The following is a 22,801-nucleotide window of genomic DNA, read 5'->3' as shown; positions in this document are numbered from 1 at the left end:
AGTTCATCATGAAGACAGGTTAGGGCAGGACATCAAGGCAGTAACTCAAGCAGAAGCCTTGATAGAATGTTGCATACTGGCTTTGCTTCTCATGGTGTGATCAGCCTGCTTTCTTGAACAATCCAGGATGAGCTGTCCAGGGTGGAAGAGCTGTCCAGGTTGGTACCACCCCTAGCAGGCTGTGCCCCCCACATTGATGACTAACCAAGAAAATGTCCCACAGAATTGTTTACCTCCCAATCTGAAAAAGGATCTTTCTCAACTGATGACATTATAGATCAAATGAACCTATTAGATATCTACAGAATATTTTACCCCCAAACTGTAGAACACTCATTATTCTCAGGAGCTCAAATAATGATCTGTAAAATAGACCATGTTTTAGGACACAAAGCAACTCTTAACAAGTACAAGAAAATTAAATTTCTTATATTCTATCTAATCACAGTGCAATAAAACTAAAAATCATCATCAAGGAAAATTACAGAAGACGTGAAATCTCATGGAGTCAGAATAACACACAATTTAATAATGAGTAGGCTACTGAGGAAATAGGGGGTGAAATTCAGAAGTTCTTAGAAATGAATGATAATGACAACGAAACATATTAGAACATGTATGATACAATGAAAGCAATCCTAAGAGGAAGCCATATAACTACAAAAATCTTAGAGTAAGGGAAATGCAAATAAGTAACTAGTGGATCACTTGGGGAGTTTATAAAAATAAGAACAAGCTTAGCCCAAATTAGAAGATGGAATGAACTTAAGGAAATGGAAAATGAAAAACGAAACAAAGAATTATTTAAACAAACAGCTAACAGCTAGTTTTGAAAAAAATGTAAACTGATACAGCCTTGGTCAAACTAATGAAAAGAAAGAGAGAAGATGAAATTTTATTAAAGATGAAAGGGGAACATTGCAACAGATACCGATGAAATTTAGAAGTGTACTTTGAAAATTTATATTTTAAAAAAACTATAAAACCTCAAAGAACAGATACATTTCTGGATACACATGACTTACCACAATTAGTTTGACTAGATATAAATGAGAATTGGTGATAAAAGGCAAAGGTTTTTAAAAAGATGTTACAAACAGCTTAAACAGACCTATAACTAACTGGGTATGTTGGTGCATGCTTTTAAACTCAGATCTCTGGAGCTAGAGGCTGATGATCTCTGTGAGTTCAAAGACAACCTGGTCTACATAGTGTCAGACAAGGTAGGTTTACATAAAGAGAACAAAAATTCCCTCTTGAAGTCTAACATCAGTGCTCCTTACATTACTCAATTAAATAGACAGGGAAGGGGAATACTAAAGTCACTTTAAGGAGGCAGTTTTTTTTATCCTGATACCAAAACCAGATAAGGACACATTTATAGGCCAAGTGCAATGATGAACAAAACCACTAAAGTTTCTCAATAATATATAAGCAAAAGAAACTCAACAACACATCAAAAAGATTATTCACAATGATCAAATCTCCAGATCTCCAGGTTTGCAAGTATGGTTTAACAAACCTAAGTCAATCAACAGAATCAAGAACTACATTGCATGAATATATCAATAGATTCAGAAAAACTTTTGACAGAAAGCCCAGCATTCCTTCATGAAAAAAGAAAAGACAAAGCTTAAAAAAAAGAAACTAAAAGAAACATACTTCATCATAATAAAACTATTTTGTGTCAAATATATACCCAACATCATACTAACTGGACTGAAAGCATTTCCCATAAAGTCAGAAACAAGGTAGTGGTGGCTACTTTCTACACTCTTATTTAGTTTTGATGTATTAGCTAGATTTATTCTTCAAGTCTTAGCTAGAGAAAAGGGGCAAGAGAAAGGAACTAAAGTGATTCAGACAGGAAAGAAAGAAATCAAATTCTCCATTTGCAGATGACATGATTCTATACATATGATAGTCTCTATCCTATAGAATATATTTAGACCAAATAAACACTTTTTAACAAAGTAACAAGATGATAAATCATTATATAAAAATCAGTATCCTTCATAAGTGCCAGTAAATTACTTGCTGATAAAGAAATTAGAAAATAAATCCACAAACGGCAGCTTAAAGAATCCTGGAGAACAAACCTAGAAGGGGGAAGTGAAATAACCCTACAATGAAAATGTCAAAACTTTGAAGAAAGAAACTGATGAAATGATGTGGTGGAAAGGCCTTCCATGCTCGTTAAACAGGAGAATTATTTATTGCAAAACAGATAATCTACAGAGTCAGCGCAATTCTCACAAAAATTCAATGATTATTTCCCATAGAATTATAATTTTTTAAATTCACAAGAAACACAAAAGACAGACAAAGCAGTCTTGACCAAAAAGAGAACTGGTGATAAAAAATAGTATGGTAGTTAGATAAAACTGATTTGTAGATGAATGAAATAGAATACAGGATTGAGAAATAAAAACACACAGCAACCTGACTTTTTTGACAACTATGTCAGAAACATACATTGGAAAAAAGACACTCTACAATGAATAGTGCTGGAGAAATTGGATATCCACGTGCAGAAGAAGCATGTCACATTCAGAACAGAAACCAATATGGATCAGAGACCTCAGTATAAAATCTGGAACTCTGGAACTTTTAAGGGAAAATATTTCAAGACATAGGCATAAGTGAGGGTTTTCTGGATGGAACTCCAATAACTGAGGCACTAAAACCAAGAATTAAAGAAACAGTACTGTGTGTGATGGGAATTTCTTTTGCACAGCAAATGAAACAACTGAGTGGGATGACAGTCTACAGTGTGGGAGAGGGACTTTGCTCATTGATATATGCAATACGTAAGGAACTCAGTCATAGAACACCAAGAAGCCAATCACTAAATGGGCCAGTGAAATAAATGGTTTTCGAAAGATGAAATACAAGTGAGCACAAACTTGTTGCATTATCTTCAACATCTTTGGAAAGCAGAGAAATTCAAGTGAAATCAACATGGAGATTCCATTTTTGCCCCAGTTAGAATGGCTGCTACTCAGAAACCAAGCAGGGGAGACAGGGAGGACGCACAGGGGAACACTGCTGGTGGAGTCTAACTTAGAACAGCCAGGATGGAACTCAGCTTGGAGGTTCCTCACAAAAGTGGCAGCCTGATGTACAGAGCAAGTTCCAGGATGGGCTCCAAGGCAATATAGAGAAACCAGGTCTTGAAAACCCAAAACAAAAAGTGGCAGCATGCACCACACGCGCTCGTCCCAGAGGCACCTCTCTTGAGTACACACCTGAAGGACCCAACATCAGCGCACCACAGAGGTGCTTGCGTGTCTGTTTACCACAGTGTTGCTCACAAAAGATCATGTCCACAACGGATAAAGAAATGTGGCTTATATATACACCACAGATTCCTTTTACAACCACAAAGAGGAATGGAATTACATCATCTTCAGAAAATTGAATGCAACTAGAGATTATCATACTAAATGAGTCAGTCTTAGAAAAATCGCATGCATTTTAAATCGTCTATAGTTAAACAAAATCACTTTTATATATGGGATGAAATGGCATAGTAGAATGGGGGAGGGGAAAGGAAAGAGTGAAAGAGACAATTATGTTTGAATTCATGACACAGTTAGATAAAAATATCTTTACATGTTCCATCACTCCACATATTTAATATGTAACCATGCATTTCTTATTAAAAATAAACAAAAAATGTAATACTGTTAAAGATAGTGTCATAAACAACAATCTTCTACCATTCACTCAATAAACTATACTATTGTAAAATCATTTAATGGATCATGTGACTCGGCCTTGAAAGCCTGGCTCTGCCAATGTGGCTGCAAGTTTTCCTTAACACAGTGATTATGGGGCAGGGCCGGAGGCTGAATCAGCTCTTTCCTTAAAATAAGAGGCTTTCTGGAATTCTGAGATAACTTCCAACAGCACCTCACTCTCTTGGAGGTAAGGGCTACAGTGTCAGCCGTTATCCCCCTCTTTTCCCATAGAGACACAACCTGGGGACATTTCTGAAGTCACTAAGCATTTCCAGAGCCCCGTGCATTGGGCAGAGCTCTTCAAATAAACCCCCAATCACATTTCTTCTGTTTTTCCGTCGTCTCACTGAGGACACACACAGCATCACTCTTCCTAGGGAAGATCTTCAGGAACTATCCAGCAGGCGTCCTCTGCAGTGACTACCTAGTGTTCACCTCTCTAAAGGCTTGGAAGCAAATTTAGTGCACACCATTTCCTCCTTATCCTGGTCTTCAGTGGATATGCCAAGGGGCTAGGAGGGGGAGTAGAGCTTACATTTTAACAAGTCTGACAGTTTAGTCTGTCACCTCAGAACTTCAGTAAGTTAGCAACTTTCCTTTACCAAATTTGAACGGAAATAATGGTTGAGCATAACTCCAACCCTTAACAAGAATACACATAATCAATTGCTGTGTGTACTTTTCTTCTTAATAAGACCAAATGCCTGTCAGGCAGCAGCTTCCAGGAGGGAGGACTCATTTTGGCTCATGGTTGGAGGAGACACTCCATCTTGTCAGGGGTGGATGGTTGTGGGAGCAGCTCTCGGCCGCTCTGTGTGAAGCATGAGGCCACTCCCTCATGTCCAGACAGATCAGGACACAAAGACTAACGAGCAAGTTGGACTGGTCTATGATGACCATCTGCCCCAGTCTACTTTGTCCAGGGAAGACCCACGTCCCAAATAAATGTGCCACAACCTACAAAAAAAAAAGTCACCTTAACTGGGGACCATATTCAAACACAGGAGTCTATGGAGTACATTTCATATTCAAACTATCTTCTTGTGTTGACATTGTAAATTGTATACACACACACACACACACACACACACACACACACACACACACTATACAGCACTGAGTTTGACCCTCAGAGATTTGGTTACATGGCTGCCAAAGCAAGATCACAATTCATAATCCCCCCTAGCTACTGCAGGAAATACAGGGCTGCAGGATGATTCAAATAGCAAACTGGGGAAATGAAGAGGGGCATCCCAGGGCCTCAGAGCATAGGATTCTGTCTTCACACTAATGTAGCTTATTGCTATCTATTCACCAAATAAAATTATATTTGTTAATATGGAAATGTTACAGGAGTTTTAGATTTCTAAATAGTATTTACAGTGCTCTTTTATAAAACATTTTTTTAAAAACACAACAAAAATTTCTTACAAATTAAACAATAGCAATATGTCAGGGACAGTATATAATTCATGAAGACTATTACTATTCAAACCATGTACATATTCTTATTTATCAAAACATGATTTTTTCCTAATGTAGTTGAATTACACAGTATTTCACTTTAGTACTCATAGAAATAAGTTTTATCACTAAATTATAAATGAAGACTAGAAGTAAACACTTACGTAAAATAGCAAACTGTACCCAGAAGAGAAGTATAGTCAAAAATGGGAAAATAATAATGAGAATTGTTTCACTTACAGCAAACCATGAAGCTGAGGAGGAAATAGAAAACAAACCAAAAACCATGGTTAGTATTTACTGCAACTAAAGACCTTTAACAGTCTCAAACATATTTTATTATACAGATGGAGACCAAAATAATTAAAAGCTGTAGGCACCATTTGTATACATTAATATACAAAATAAAATTGTCATATGGTTTGCTCATATAACAACAAATTTATTTAGGATGCCCAATGCTCTGGTTATTTGAGTATATCTCTTCATTCTCCTGACCCTCATTCTATGGGATGGCAGTCCACGTGGTGAGACTGTGCTCTTGCTACACATTCAGGCCTAAAAACCTATTCTGACTCACAATCAAAATCTGTGTGATGGTAGACAGTGTTTGAGTACCTCTGCTTGTCACCATCTTTAACTGCTGCCAGGAAAGACACTGGCTCTACCTACCCCTTAAGCAGATGGCTCTAACTGTTAACAATGATAACATGTGTAAAGGGTTGAAGGTAAATGCTGATCTTTTTTAATTATTAAAAATAGATTCTTTTCTCATACAATATATCCCGACCATAGTTTCCCCCGCTCTGCTCTTCCCAGTTTCTTCTCCCTCCTCTCCTCTCTAGATCCTCTCCCTGTCTCTCAATGTAAATGAACAGACTTCTAGTAGATAACAAAGCAAAAACTTTCATATTGAAGTTGGATGCAGAAAGCAAACAGGAGGAAAAGGGGCCCAAGAGTAGGCAAACGAATCAGAGACCCACTCATTTTCATAGTCAGGAATCCCATAAAAGTTTTAAACTGAAAACTGTGCAGACCTATGCAGGCCCTGTGCTTGTGCCTTCAGTCTCTGTGAGCTTATATGTGCCTTGTGGAGTTGATTCAGAGGGCCATGTTCTCCTGGTGTCCTCCATTCTCTCTGGCTCTCACAATTTTTCTGCCTTTTATTTCACAGGATTCCCTGAACTTTTAGGGTAGGGATTTGATAGAGACCTCCAATTTAGATTCTTTCCATATAATGTTGGGTAGAGATTTCTCTGACAATGTTTGGGAAAGGCACTGATCAATGAGTATAGCAAAATATTAGGAATCATTTATTTTTGTTATTGTTTTTGTTTTGACAGTTGTGTTTGGTTTTTAACCTAAGGTCTAAGGGCTATCTAGTTTGTGGTTACCACAAGCAGTGTTAGATATGGATTCATTTTCATGGAGTGGGTCTTAAGTCAAATCGGGCATTCATTAGTTACTCCCACAAGTTCTGTGCCATAATTGCCTAGCATATTTTATAGGCAAGACATACTGTAGGTCAAAGATTTTGTGACTGGGTTAGTATACATGTTTCTCTTTTGGTAGTCTGCAGAGTACCTTCCCACACCAAAGAGACTAGAACACAGGCATAAAGGCTCCAAGTAGACACCAGCTTGACTTCTCCATGTTCAATGAGTTGTGTGGATGTTGTCCTGAGCAATGGGACCCTACTGCCAGTTTGCAGAGAGCAATCCTTTGTCTTAGCATCAGTCTGGGATATTTGTGGATTTCAATGGGAACCCTCCCCCTTGGCCAACAACTTAAATTGAATGCAACTCAGGCCTGCCACTGGAAGTCTTGCCTGACTATTAAAGATGTCCAGATGATACTCCGTATCCCCCATTTCCAAGAGTCCTCATTAGAATCACCCTCATATATCCAGGAAGTTTTACTACACTAGGATTCTACACCACCTCCTAAGTGCCCCCCAATTCTAGCTGTCTTTCCCTGCAATCTTTCCCTTTATCCCATCTCCCTCACTTCAACCTGATCCTTCCTGCTCTAGTCCCCAACTGTTCTCAGTCCACCTGTAAAATCTATTATATTTCCCATTCCAAGAAAGAGCCATGTGTGCTTAGACCCTTCCTCTTTACCTAACTTCTCTTTGTCTACAGATTTTAGCTTGGTTATCATTTACTTAATAGCTAACATCCATTTTTAAGTGAATCCATACTATATTTGTCTTTCTGGGTCTGGGTTATCTCACTCAGTTCCATCTATTTGCCTGCAAATTTCATGATGTAATTTTTTTAACAGCTGAGTAATACTCTATTGTGTAAATGTATAACAATTTCTTTATCCATTCTTCTGCTGAGGGGCATCTATGTTGTTTCCAGTTTCTGGCTATTATGAATAAAGCTGCTATGAACATGGTTGAGAAAATGCCCTTGTGGTAGAACAGGGTGTCCTTTGGGGATATGCCCAAGAGTGGAATATCTGGGTCTTGAGGTAGACTGATTCCCAATTTCCTAAGTAACTGCCGTATTGATTTCCACAGTGACTGTACAAGTCTGCACTCCCACCAGCAATGGATGAGTGTTCCCTTTGCTCCACATCCTCACCAGCATGCATTATCACTTGCATTATTGAGCTTATCCATTCAGATAGGTGTAAGATGTACTCTCAAAGTAGTTTGATTTGCAGTTCTCTGATGGCTAAGGATGTTAAACATTTCTATAATGTTTCTCAGCCATTTGAGATTATTCTACTGAGAAGTCTCAGTTTAGATCTGTGCCCTATTTTGAATAGGATTTGGTTTTTGATATCCAGTTCTTTATACAGTTTGGTATTGGTCTTCTATTAGATGTGGAGTAAAAGATTAAAACCCTTTCTTATTCTGTAAGCTGGTGCTTTTGTCCTATAGTGTCTTTTGCCTCATAGAAGTTTTTCAGTTGAACTTAGTTTAGAATCTTCCAGGCAGCCAAACCTTCCTGGAGATGTAATCACAGATAGGCCCATAAGCCTGATAGGATTAGTCATCACAGCTATGAAAGAAGTGATACAGGTTTATATATACAGCAGTGACATTAGTGTATAAAATGGTAAATCTATTTGTAATGTTTTGGGGAATCTGCATTGCTTTCAACAATGGATGTACTAATTTACACTTACACTAACAGTTTGTAAGGGTTCTCTTTATGTCACAGCCTTGACAGAAGTTGTTATTTAAATGACAGACATCCTAACAAGAGTGAGGTAATATTTCATAATGGTTTTTATTTGGATTTCCCTGATGATTGGTTGTGCTAAGCATTTTTCATATACCTACAGCTTATTTGAATGTCTTTTTAAACAAACTCATGCAGCTACAACTACCTTTGTTTTGACAGTGTTGTGTAGACAAGGTCAACCACAGTGGAAATCAATGTGGAGGTCTCTCAACAAGATACACAATGGAGAAAAGATAGCCTCTTCAGCAGATGGTACTGGAAAACTGAATATCTTCATATAGGATAGAAGTACATAAGAATTGACTCCAAATAGTTTAAGGATATCAACACAAAACATAGAGTTGCTAGAGGAAAGTGGAATATACTACAAAATTGAGGCATACATAAGGACTTTCTAATAGCACCCAGGAAGCTCACCAAATAAGCAGCAGTAAGTGACAAATAGGACTTCATGATGCTAAGTTCTGTGTAGAAAATGAAACAACTGTTCACCAAGTGATGATGCAGACTATAGAGTGAGAGAAAATTCCCACCACATACACTTCTGATAGAGGATAAATATCTAGAATATAACAAGAACAACAACAAAACCACAAGAAACGCAAACAACTTTAAAAAATGGATTCTGGCACAGAACAAGACACACTGGTGGCCAATGAATACTTGGAAATTCCTCAATATCCTTAGCCATCAGGGAAATGCAAATTTAAACTTCTTTAGGATTTCATCTTACTCTAGTCAGAGGGCTATTATCAAAGAGTCAAATGACATTAGAAGTTGATGAGGTTGTAGACAAAGGGACCTTTTTCACTGTTGGTGGGAATGTGGGAAGCAATGCAGAGATTTCTCCACAAGGTACAAATACAACTCTCATATGGTGATGCATATACCCAAAGAACTCTGTATGTCACTGAGATGATGCTTGCACTCTATATTTGTTGTTCCTGTAGTCACAATAGCTAGGAAATAGGATCAGCTTATATGTTCATCACCAGGTGGCTGCTAATGAATAGGTGACACACACATGCTATGAGATTATAGTCAGCTGTAAAGAAAAATTAAATTGTGAAATCTGAAGGTAAATAGGTATAACAGAAATCATTATATTGAGTGAAGTAACCCAGGCTCAGAAAGACAAATGCTGCATATTCCTTCTCATGAAATGGGTCCTAGCTGCAGACCTTTAGATGTAACTTGGAATGCCTGTGGATGCCAGGAAACTATATAAACTATAAACCTGATCATTGGAAGATGTTACATTAAGGGAGGCAGGTTAATGGAATACAGGTGATATAAAAACAAAGAGAGGAAATGCTTGGGGTAGAAATGGTTAAGTAGTAATGAGTATTTGGGTAAAGCCTGGGGAAAAGGGAACTAAAGTAAAGGAGCTATGAAGCATCATTTGGAAAACTAAGGTCTTGTAAGCTCACTACAAATAGGAAAGTAGAAATGAGATTATCTGCATGGATGGACATTATTTAGCAAGTAAACAAACAAACAAAAACCCCAGAGTGCCAGCTTAAGTGATCTAGTCTTAGGAGTTATTGGATAGGGTAAACCCACAGGTTCCAAAACTAACAAATGTTATTGTTTCTACTGTTGGTTGCCCACCAGAGTCAGCAGATAAGATATGATTCCTAAAGACACTGCATTCATAGATGGAAAACAGGAAAACACAGCTGAATCTGAGTAGGACACTTCCATCTTTTAAACTGGGAGGGGCATTTACTGGAGTACAGACTGGTGAAGGAAATAAGGCATCAGTGGTCTTGCCCATCTCTAACCATGCAAACTACAATGCCAATCTTTCAGGCGAGTGACCACTGGTACAATATTGTATGACTCTTATGGGGGTAACCAAGTATTTCCAATTGGATTAAAGGGCCTCTCCACAGAAGGACATATGTGCCCAGTACTGTAAACCTGTCCAAAACCCCATGATTGCAGAGGCCATAGGCATTAGGGTGGAAGCACACTCCTATTGTTTAGCTAAAGTGACATGGTACTAAGAAACATTCGAAATGTTTATGTTCATTCTCATAGACAACTGCTACTCTCATCCTCAACCAGAGAAGCTTCTTTATGCAGTGAATGGTATTGAATGCAGTGACTCAGTAGCTGTTCATGGTGCTTAGAAGTGAAAGCTGAGTGGCAGCCCTGAACAGGACATTTATACATGCCTCACGCCCCAAGGCTCAGAGAACACCACATCAGGGTGATTATAAAGAATGTAACAACTGGAAGAGAGCAAGAAGGGCTGTGAAATGCTATCTTCAAGAACGACACAGCCATGGCAAACATGAAGCCATGGCAACTTCCATTGCCTACATGGGCTTGCACAAGACTGGTCCTGTTAATAGCCAATCATGAACTATAGAGGAACTCTTGGAGTACTACCACTTCCTCTAAACTACTGGATACTGATGGATTCTGGGAGAAGGACAGTCATAGTATGTGATCTCATGTTCAACATGAGCTGACCAGGAAATGTCCCTTCACTGACTCAACTCTTGAACGAATGCAACCTTAAGATATACTAACAGGAACTCTTTAATAAGAATTTTCGGGAGTGGTAAACCTTTCTTTTTTCTTTTTCCTTTTTTAAAATTGTTCTAGCAATTTTCACTGGAAGCCCTCTGTCAGTAGGTTCTCCTCCAGGCACTAGCAGTCAGACTATAACAGTTCAAGAGTTGAAGAAGGGACCAGGACAGTAAAACAGACTAACCCTTGAGTAGAAAGGAAAAAGAGAAGACAGAGAAACAAAATGATGGTCACTATGGGTGGAATCTAGTGATACAGACCACATGGGAAGGGTTTATGCTGGTTCCTAATAGCTTGTTAATGTAGCACAGATTTAATTCCAAGTTTGATGGCAGGTGACTGAAAGGCTCCAAAGGGAAGGAAAATCACCCAGCCTATTAGGCCTACATGTAGGAGCACAGAGAAGTAAACCAGTCAGAAAGCCACAGCTTCAATGACAACAAGAGAAGCATGTGACCAACAAGCACCACCCTGGGTTCAGTTTTATTTGTCACATTTGATGTTGAAACAGAGAACTGACCAAAAGGAAGGTGACAAGAGTGAGGATCCAACAGCATTGGCAATGGCTGAGTGAACTGGACTCCACCATAGACAAGAAGTTTGGAGAACAGCTACAGCCCTCCCAGCAAGGAGAATCACAGCACATCAAGTCCCAACTGGACTGAAGGAAGACCTGAACTGTGACCTCAGCAGACCCCTGGGAAGCAAGGTGTCTCCACACACCAGCAGTTAGGGAGCAAGCTGGAATGTCACAAGCAAGCTGCCTGACACAAGAGAAATTGGGAATGAGTTGCTGTGACAGAGTCGATGACTACTCAAGGTCTAGAAGATTTTATGAAGAAATAATGAGGACAGATATTGGATAACCAACTAGGGTGCTCATTCCTGGGAGAGGCTATTACTCCTTCTCTTAGCAGTCTTTAGATGTTTATAGTTCTTTGTTTAAGGGTGAGATTCCCAGAATTTCCACCCCTTTCACATTAGCATGTCTATTGAAATTGTCATTGGTCTTGTTTATTCAGCTATTTCTATAACAGACTGTTTCACAGTGGACTTCCTGGTATTCTGGTAATCCTGCCATTTTTTGACATTGGAATTTAGCAAGTGATATAATTTTATTTTAATTAAAAACATATAAGAATAAAAAAGATGACAGACCACTGATTGACAGAAAGTGAAATAAACAACAGAAATATTACTGTCAAATGGATTCTTAACTTGATAAAAGTGTCACATACTCTTTCCTCTCCCTACCACACCAAGGCATGCATATACTCCCTGGTGGTAAGTATAGGAGAGGTTATGAGGGGATGTCCATGACTCTATTTAAAGTTACTGCTGCAAATATCTGCTAAGTCTAGCTCCTGGCACTGACATGAATGTCTTCCCTTTGCAACCTGTTATGGTGGGAAATATTGAGAACGACTGAGTTGGACATGCAGGAATCAATTAAGCTAGGTATAGTGCAACATGTCTTAATCCTAATACTGGGGGATGAGCCAGGAGGATGGTGAGTTTAAAGTTAGCCTGAATTACATAGCAAGAACTTGTCCCAGAAAAAACCTGCTGGTGGCAAAAACACCAGTCATTCAAGTAAAACCACTAAGCAGTCCATTAAGGTATTGATTTGTCGTGGGTATCCATCCCATCAAGTGAGATTAACTCTTTCTTCTCAAGGGAAACATGAGGCAGGACATTCCTCTAAGATTCCTTTGAGTTCTTCCCATGACACTAAGACAATTAATTAAGTATAACATGATCTTAGTATCTTTCCATCCCTGGATTGTAAAAGATACTCCAAGAACATTATGCCCTATGTCATCCAAAATACGGCTAATAACTGTCTCCTATGCTTCCCCAAATTTTCAGTGTTAGATCTCAAACCAGGGACAAATGACTAACTGAGGTGGCCATTAATACCATAAAGTGGATGCTGGGCACCGGGTTCTATAGGCATTCCTAAATCCCTACCTGCTACAGGATTTGGCTGGCATACTCCAACCCCTACTTTAAATTTCCTCAGCCCAGATCTGGGCTTCCCTTCCCCCAGGTGCCCTTCCCTGTGTGATCCCCTTTTGGTCTACACTCTCTTAGCCCAGGCAAGCAGCCCACTCTCCTCACATGGCCCAGCTCAGTCTGATCACTGGCCACTCTCCTCATGTTCAGGAGTTCTTGACCAACATATAATGGGCTTCATATTTGTTTTTTGTTTTTCCTTTTTGTGATGTGTATATATGTGCATATATTTGATTACAGTTTGGTGTTTTGCTTTATTTTTCTTTTCAGTATAGTTTTATTTTGCTTTGGTTTTGATGTATTGAGTTTTTATTTGATTTTTGAGAAAGAACATAAATTGGGTGGGTTGACAGGCAGGAGACACTCTGTAAGGACTTAGAGGAAGGTAAGAATATGATCTAAATTTATTTAGATTTTAAAAAATGTTTTAAATACTAAAAAGCATAATAAAAATAAAAATAAAAAAATAAGAGGAAAATAGGAAAAACAAAGGGCAAAAGGAACATATATGAACGAAAGTAGTTTTGATGGTGGTAAAGCAAAATAATAAGTATATGAGCCCAGGACTATTGCCCACACAGAAGAGTGTTTAGACCAAAATTCTAACAAGCACACAATAAATACACTGAGTGAATTTTAATGTGCAAAAAGGAAAGGGGGAAATCAGATAGAAACAGTTGTTTTAATGATGAAAAATATTGCAGTATTTACTTTCTTGTGTGAAAAATTAACTGGCAGGAACAGCTTAAGGGATAGGGCTTTCCTTTGGTTCAGTTTCATAGGAAGGCAGTCAGAGGTGCTTGGAGCAGGTGGAGGTGGGGCTTTAGATGGAAGCCAATCAGAAGGTAGAGTGCAGGGCCCTAATCAAAGGCAGGCACAATTTTGAGACCGCTCCCTTTTGCTAGTTAGGCTGTGCTTTACAGAGGTTCTGCAACCAACTAAAATATTCTACTGGCTGGGAACCAAATGGTCAAATACGTAAGCATCTAGGGGTCATTTCACACCGAACCACCACACATATTATATCAATACTTGGTAGTAGCAGGTGATTATGTTTTTAAGTGTAGTTTCTCAGCCCAATTGTCATCTTTCCTGGAAGATCAGTTGCAACAGGACGTAGACAAAGGAAGTGTTTATAGAAATCTAATTTTCTTAGTTTGTTTTCCCTTGCTGTAACCTGAGACATGGGGGATTATATATCAGAGAGCTTTATTTTGGTACATGGTTATGGAAATAGAGAAAACCACAATCATGGTATTGGCATCCTCATAGCTGCTGAATCATCTTCCCTTTCTCCTCTTCTTGTTTTTTTGTGCATTTGTGTATGTCCGGTCTATGAGGGTGTATTTATGTGTATGCACATGTTTGCAAACTATGGATTAATGTGTGTCTTTCTCAGTCAGTTTTCAATTTAAGTCTTGAGACCAGGTCTTTCAGTAAACCGGACCCCCCCAATGGGCTGGAATACCTGCCTACAAGCTCTAGAGCCAGGGCTGTCTCCACCCTGACTCCTGGGCTGGCTCTGATCATACAGACACATGCTACAGAATCTTGGTTTTATTTGGGCACTAGAGATATGAACACAAGTGTTCATACTTGTGCTGTTGACACTTCAATTGAGCTGCCTTGTCAGCCAGGCATCCATATAGGTTCTGATGATATCACCTATGGGCCCTCATATATTGCATGACATTAACTCAAAGAGGAAATGGCATGTTCCACAGTTACAAAGCATAAAGGGGTGGCTCTGCTTTACAATAGTCTTCACTGGTGATAATTAATTCACTCCTTCAGGGATTAACCTACTCCTAAAAATAGCATCAAGGTGTCTTGAAGACTGTACCACCAAGCATGGCCACAAAGTCCACCAAGATTCTAGGTATATACACAAAGAGACAAACCATATTTAAAGTGTGTCACTTACCTTGGTATTTTAGTTCCACCATTTTTTTACCTTCTCTGTTTAATTCCGTGACTTCACATATGTAGTTTCCTGCTTTTGCCTCATTCTTCTTCAGCTTCAAAGAAGCGTTTCCTTTTAAAAAGGCTGAAGTGGAAATTGTTGCACTGCTAAACATAGGATATCTAGAGAATGTGTTTCCATATCCTTGGAAGATCAAAACAGATGTGTTTCCAAATCTCCAAATCAAAGATAAGTCGTTGATGTCTTCTGTCTGTAAATTGGTAACGTAGCACGGAATGACAACAAACTTATTACAATGTCTGGCTGTCACAGAGTTAATATTTTTAAATAATAGCTGTGCTGAACCTGGGAAGGGATAATACAAATAATTTCATGCAATTGTGCAACTCTGTAGTAGCAAATCTTAGATCTATTACAAATACTTAAGTAGCAATGATGCAGTTATTCATGGAAGAAAGCAGCATAACAAAGGTAGACAGTAAGAAGTTGAAAAACAGTGTCAAATATTTTCAAAGTTAACTTTCATGGTGGGTAGGAAAAAAAACTACAAATTTTCTTCATTCATTTCCAGCGTTATCATGAATACATCATTCTGTATCTTAGTAATAAATGCAATGACTGTATTCGGACATACAGGTATGGCAATACCCTTGGAGACTTGGAAATAATTATTTCTGTCAAGTAATAAATACATTGCCATCAAAATTGGATTTTTTTAACCAAAAATTATCCAGATATCATGTTCAGCTTTAATATACTTCTAGACAGAACTCGCTGAACTGATGTGAAATGTGTCTCTTCCAATACTGCATCTCTGTAACAAGTGGCCCATTCTACCATACTTTAATATACAGGTAAGTCTGGTCAATCAGGTCTTATCTTCCCACTAGGATGAAATAGTTTAAAGAATGTCAAAGAAAAGCATTCTCTGTGGCTAGTCCCCATGGCAGGAAAGAGATATTTTGTAAGCAAATCTCACTAAGGATTACACATATTCACTGGCATTTTCCTACTCTTGACATTTCATTGAATCTACAGAGAAATTGCCAGACTCTTCCTAGTATTTTTGCCTCCAATAAACCATTAACTACTCAAAAGGCCAAGAAAGAACAAACCAAGAGCAGATGATGCTAATAAGTAAGGACCACCCCCTTGGTTCTTCTGAATGACATAAGCCACCCTTAACTGCCCTACCATATATAAAGCTCACCATTTTCCTCAAACAGCAAAGATGTGGAGAAACCTGTTGTCTTCCACATCATTCATTTATCAAGACTGTTATATAAATAATTTGCTCACCATCCCCCCACCACACAAAAAAGTACTAAGGAATACAAGACATTGACTTTGCTAATCCTTAATGCAACTTCCTTCTATATAAACTAAAAGTAAAATCAAGGGCATAGGATGTTACTCATCAAGTTGAATATAAACACCCATGAGTTGAGCACAATCTTCTTAGACTTCTGTTTTCTTCTTTATTATGAGGTAAAACTTGATAATGGCTGCAAGCTAAGGGGAAGGAGTCAATGGCAAGGGAAAGATCTAGGGCACAGGGCTGAGGATTAGGACACTGGAGTACGTCTCTGGGGTTATGTATGTGAAAAAGTGGTAGACAGTCTGTTATTCCCTTGAACACATGAACAGGGTTTTTCTGAAGTGAGCTGAAGCAGGGAGTGAAAAGAAGGCTATCTGTAACGTCAGTGTTTACTGTGTCTGGAGGGTAGCTGGGAATACTGTTCATCATCATCATTATTGTAGCAAATTAAAAGAAAATATCCTTCTAAGAATGGACTAGGCTGTATAACAAGACTGTCAGGTTCATTTCTGTTGCTGTGATGAAATAAGCTGGCAAAAGTACGTTGATGGAGGAAAGGTTTGATTTGGTTTTCAGTTCCAGAGGGACACAGTCCATCACAGCAGGGAAGGCATTGAAGCAGGAGCATGAGACAAGCCAATCCCATTTGATTGGCAATCCAGAAGCAGGAAGCAAACAGGAAGTAGAGACAGGTTATAAAACCTAAAGCTCTGCCCTTGTGATATTTTCCTTTAGTGATGCTCCATCTTCCAGAGGTTCCATAGGCTTCCTTAACAGTTCCTCCAGTTAGAGACTAAGTGTTCAGTATAAGAGACTGTTGGGGACAATTCTCATTCACACAACACACTGTTAAAAATTCAGCCCTGGAATTATTTAAGACTACACTTATTAGTTAATCACTCTAGTTCAGAAACTGCTGTTCTTTTTTTATGTCTTTTTTATTTTTAAATTTAGATTAGAAACAAGGTTGCTTCACATGTCAATCCCAGGCAGGTCTCTCTCCCTCTCCCTCCCCTCTTCCCACGTCCTCCCACAACTTCCCTATCCCCCTTCCCCAGTCCCCACTCGTTTCTCCAGGGAGAGTGAGGACCTCCATGAGGGGTATTAATAGTCTGTCATTTCATTCAAGGCAGCACCTAGGCTCTCCCCCAAGAGTCCAGGCAGAGAGAGCATCTCTCATTGTGGGATGGGCACATTTGTATGCCAGGGATAAATACTGATCTACTACCCAAGGCCCCGTAGATTGATTAGGCCTCCTCACTGACACCCACATTCAAGGGGTCTGGATCAGTCCCATGCTGGATTTCCAGCCATCAGTCTGGGGTTCAAGAGGACCCCCTTGTTCAGGTAAGCTGTTTCTGTGGGTTAAACAAGCCCAGTCTTGACCTCTATGCTCATCAGTTCTCCCTCTCTGTCTCTGGGTCCCTTGAGTTCAACTTAGTGTTTAGCTGTGGGTGTCTGCCTCTGCTTCCATCAGTCATTGGTTGAAGGTTCTGTTTCCCAGACTCTCTGTAAGTGGGATTGTAGGCTGGCACTCCCCGGATCCATGTCTAAAATCCATATATGAGTGAGTACATACCATGTTTGTCTTTTTGTGACTGGGTTACCTCACTCAGGATGGTTTCTTCTGTTCTTTTAAACAAAGTTTAATTGGACATACAGGGAAAGAACTTGGCCGTGTGTTCTGTATTTTGTAAACCATTACAATAAGCTTCAGTCTGTCTTTAATTGGCTGAAATGGGCATTAGAAGTTACTTCTTTTACAACAGAAGTCACTGAAGCAGTAAAGGTTACCAAGACATGGCTCCTGATTTCCAGTTTCATTATGTGTGAAACCAAAACAAGGTCAGACTTTGGCAGAAATGAGTGTCCAAATCTATGGCATTCGAATTCTGTCTAGATCTAAAACTGAATCCCTCAGAGCCGTCAGATTATAATTACCTGTGTTCTGAGACTATTATAATCATGTGTCCCTATACATTCTTTTGAAGCCATGTATTCAATACACACAGAATCTGCCTTATATTTTGGCAAACATTATCATTTCGTATTTTATATTCAATAGAGAAATTAGCATAACCCAAATGCTTGTGCTGTTTATATTTTTAGGTTAGCAATAAGTACAATAAAATACTATAAATTCTTAACTATGTGACTCAGAAGAATTTAGTCGTATTAATGCTCTAAGAAAAATGCCTGCCAGGTCAGTGTGATCTATGCTGTAACTGGTAAAGGCTTTCTGGAATGTGAATGTCTGAAAGTTGTCTCACAATGGTTCTTTCTAACATACGTGAAAGCAGGACTCTCATCTTAAAATCAGTGCATGGTTTATAAGTTTTATGCACAAGAAAAACTTTGACACCAATGGACTGCATATGTGACATTTTTATTCCATGTTTAAGTCTAGTTCAATGTGAACATGACTGTGTGATAGTTAGCAGAAAGTAGTTATTTTAGCTATAATGATAGCAATGGCCACCAACGTTCTGAGGACGCTAACAGAAAGCGTGACATAAACACTAAGCACTTAGATAACAGAGGTCTTGATCTAGGTTTTTATCATTCCAAGATATTCTGGAGAAAAGAAAGCAGTAATCAGGCCCATAGGCCATCATGAAAAACAGTGTGCAGTCATCACTCATTATGGATGGTGTGTCATAATCCAACAAAGATATAAGACAATTCTCCAGTTAGGGAACTCTCATTTAGGATAAACAAATCAACAATCCATGACTCACCTGCACAGGCTAGAGTGGCCTCTGGTAAGTTCAAGGAACAAGGGAAACATTGAGATTTCATTGGGGAAAGAAAATCAGTAAGAAAGCTCAGTAGCACTTGTGATAGTATCCAAGTGCTGATAAGCACTGCCTTGTGAGTGTCTATAGTTACTACATCAAGCTAGCATTAAAATCATAGTCCGCTGTCCCCTACCAGCTGGTAGGCAAAATTAGGTTTAAAGTTATGGAAAGCTGCTTCATTGCATTGGCGTTGGAAAACACTTACTTGAAAAAGAACCTGTGGGTATTCTCTTACTATGGTCACTTGGCTGCATTTTAGTGGGTCTTGATTGAAACGACTTCATTTGGCATAATAATTTTCACATCTCCCCGCCCCCCATAAGTCAAGATTTTTCTTCAAAAGTGTTTCCGACCAACCAGTTTGTGGCTGTGGCTGTGTTTTGATTACCCCTAAGTGTCAAAATGAACCTGGTCTTGTTTGTTCTGGCCTCACATTATAGGAAAAGGATGGGAGTCAATATCATGGACACACAAAGCTGTCTCAGGGCAGGTCTGCGGTTCAGTCAACATAAAATTTTCTTTTATTACTCCTACAGGCAGTCCCAATTTCATACCACCAAGCTAACATTCCTTCAAAAGAGTTAGTTGGTTTTATAAAGATTAAACAGACAACAAGAAAAAGTTTGAAGATCATAGCATAAAATATAATTTGCAGCAATACCAAAAATGCAGACTAGTGATGGCTAGGCTACACACCTAATTTTGAAAGCACTTGGTTATATAGGTCATAAATTCCAGATAAACATTTTGAGATGTCTTGGTGCTGTGGGGATTGGTTTTCATTTTCCATTCATTTTTTTCTTTAAAGATTTTCTTTTCATGTGCAGCTAATAGAGTCTACAGTTACACAAATGTTGCTTTCATTAGCTATTAAGTACTATAGAGCTCTTGGGCTATCTGAATCTAACACTACCAAGGGGTATATGGTCTATGGTGGGTTAGCTATGGAGTCATTTATATATCAAATGGTTAAGGATATCCAACTAATACATTAAGTTGATAACCACAACTGAAGAGTGAACAATCTAATAACTGAGGCCTATAGTGCTGATTTTACACCTCTGGCCACAATTTCTATGGTTATAATGATGCAATGTAGGAGGAAACAGCCAATGTTTAGATTGGATCCAGAAATATCACAAACTGCATTAGGCCTTTATCCATCTATGTGTCTATCTGTCTTTCTGTCTGACTGACTATCTATCTATCTTTTTATTTTACTAATTGAGGCATTATGTTGCCTAAGTATGTGGTCAACAGGTACACTCCTTAAAATAAAAACACTTCATTGTGACGTAGCAGATGATTTCATATATGATACCTTACACATTTGAAGTTACATGTAGAGAGATATGACCAATAACATAATATTTATTATTAGACTATTTACTAGATTATTAGAGATCATCAACAATTTATGGACCAGGATTACAATTTTGTGTGCTGTCAAATCCCACATAGGAATCTTAATTTAACTGTGAAAGCTTTGTTTTATTTTGTTTTGTATACTTTAGGTATAGTTATGGTGAAATGGAGAATCTGAATTTATGGGTCTCAATGCTTGACCTTGTACAAAAGTCTAAGTCTGTCATTTGCAGTTACAAGTAGATCAGTTTTTATATTAATTATTATTAATGTACAAATAATGCTGTTATGAGCATAACTGAACAGGTGCCTTTGTGGTATAGATGTGCATCCTTTGGGTATATACCTAATAGTAGAATTGTTGGATCTTGAGATAGACTGATTCCCATTGTCCTGAGGAAGCACCATACTGATTTCCAAAGTGGGTGAAACAACTAGTCTACCTATAAAGTTATATAGTCATAACTTTATAAGGTAATATAGGTTATTTGGTAAACTGTGGGTTTCTTTGGCTTTTCAAAGATCTAAACTTAGATTTAGATCTTGACAAGGTTCCTCTCTTTGGTAATAGAAAAATACAAGGGAAAGAATTATCTTTGCAAGAAAATAGAGGCATATAAGAGAGCAACAGGTTATAGAGCACCCATCTCCATTGAAAAATCCGTAAAGCAATACCTACACTTAAGGCTTAGGGAACATTGCAGAAGATGGTGGCAGGGGATGTAAGAGCCAGTGGAATAGCTACAAATACATTTAAAATATATATACATTGGATAGTCTATCAGGAACCTTGTCCCTGGAGAGGAACAATTCTTCTCTCTTAGGATCCATTAATGCCTGTAGCTCTTCATTCAGGGTTGGGATGGCAAGTTGTGTTGTCATTGTGTAGGTCTTGTTTAGGTGACCATGTTCTTTACTTAGAAAAAAATCAGATACTATGAAATTCATTTATTTTACATAACTTTAAAACTTTAAGTTACATGAAAAGCTTATTTAGAAATGCTTATTCTATTTACATTTACCTCATTTACTTTTAACAACTTTTCTAAGATCATCATTTCCAAATTTATTACCAGAAAAAGATGGCCTTCACATTCTTTGTCTTCAAAACACATAAAAGACAAATGTATATGAAGCTGCAGGCACTGTTTTGTTCTCCTGACTCAAAGAAATTTGTAATCTTTAGTATCCAACAGAAATAAGTAAAAGTCCTCAAGTTTCCCTTAATGCTAGCAATATCAATTATATGCTTGCCTTAATTGAACTAAAATATATCAACAATTATTAAACCCAAAGTCCCATGAATTCAAAAGTAATATGGATTAGCTATTATACTCTGTGATCAGATACTTGATGTAATTGACTAATCTTTTATTTTCTTTAGCTCCTTAGAGCTCTTTCACATGTTTTGGTGGAAAAATATAACATGCAGACAACATAAAGAAATACAAATAAATAACAAAACCCAATTTTCATTTAAAAATGAGTATAATAGTAGAAAACTTATGAGGAAGTAAATCAAATCACCACCATATAAGAACTTATGTAAGAGCCTGGTCCACAACTTTGGCAGCACAGCCAGATCATGGTTCAAGTGTGAGTGTTATGTGTGTACAAAAACTCAACAGAGACACCCTACTTAATAGAAGTGGGGTGTTGGCATCACCCAACTTCCCAATAGGCCTTATCTCTGAAGTTTCACCCTCTTAACACTGCCGCATTGGGGAACCATCATCCATCACATAAACTCTTGGAAGACTAACCACATCCAAACAACAATCCATCTGGGGCTGGCAGGGCTCACGCAACCCACAAGCCTGGACTGTGAGATCAGAGCCACTCACCGCAGCATAGAGAACTCAATAGTAGAGCCGCCACCAAGGGCCACATATTGGCTTGTCAAACGGAGGTAGTTACCAGCAGAACCAGGAGGACCGGGCAGGAGCACGCGCACTCTGCGGAACCCAACTGTGAGCACCTCGCGGGCTCCTCTCCAACATCCATGAGGCCTCTAATCCATTCCCTTCTTTCCATCTTATTTAGTTGGCTAATGATTCCACTCTCCGCTTAGAGTCAAGCAATCAAGTAGTACCATGCATGGTGAATAGTTTAGAATGCGGTGAACAGAGGAACAGGATATGTTGTAGACAGACCTTAAGAGTGAGTAGAAAGATACAGGTGCCTCTACCAGAACTGCTTCCGGAGCCTGGTGCAGACCTCTGTGCTGTGTTTGAGCGTAGGCGCTTAGAAACTGGGTTTTAAAATGTGGCCCCAAGCCAGAGTGTGGCTGAGTGGCTAAGTCACCAAAGCCAAAACCTTCATCTTGAAACAAAGGTCTTTCTACAGCTACTTTTAACTTTTGAAGTGAGCAAAGAGCTGCCTCCCCAAAAACCCAGTTCCCAGTAGCTCCTCTGAGGAGTGCACATCCCCACCAG

General features: G+C 38.6%; 1 protein-coding gene across 5 annotated transcripts in view; it reads right to left on the bottom strand.

The window, feature by feature from the left end:
• Positions 1-22,306, bottom strand: part of LOC121141936 (leukocyte surface antigen CD47-like) — a 44,007-nt gene extending 21,701 nt beyond the window's left edge. For all 5 annotated transcript variants that reach the window (XR_005878912.1, XM_040750730.1, XM_040750729.1 and 2 more), the window contains exons 1-3: positions 22,211-22,306; positions 14,886-15,230; positions 5,372-5,461 (exon numbers count right to left, since the gene is read on the bottom strand). Coding sequence is in view for 4 of the 5 variants with exons in the window: in XM_040750730.1 (XP_040606664.1) it covers positions 5,372-5,461; positions 14,886-15,230; positions 22,211-22,256 (481 nt within the window). In the remaining variant the exon portion in view is untranslated. The remainder of the gene's footprint in view (positions 1-5,371; positions 5,462-14,885; positions 15,231-22,210) is intronic.
• Positions 22,307-22,801: the final 495 nt, after the last annotated feature.

The sequence above is a fragment of the Mesocricetus auratus genome, unplaced genomic scaffold (assembly GCF_017639785.1).
Source record: "Mesocricetus auratus isolate SY011 unplaced genomic scaffold, BCM_Maur_2.0 Super-Scaffold_100008, whole genome shotgun sequence".
NCBI classification, from domain to species: Eukaryota; Metazoa; Chordata; class Mammalia; order Rodentia; family Cricetidae; genus Mesocricetus; species Mesocricetus auratus.
The sequence above is the reverse complement of the archived record's forward strand: the minus strand, read 5'-3'. Positions and strand labels throughout refer to the sequence as shown.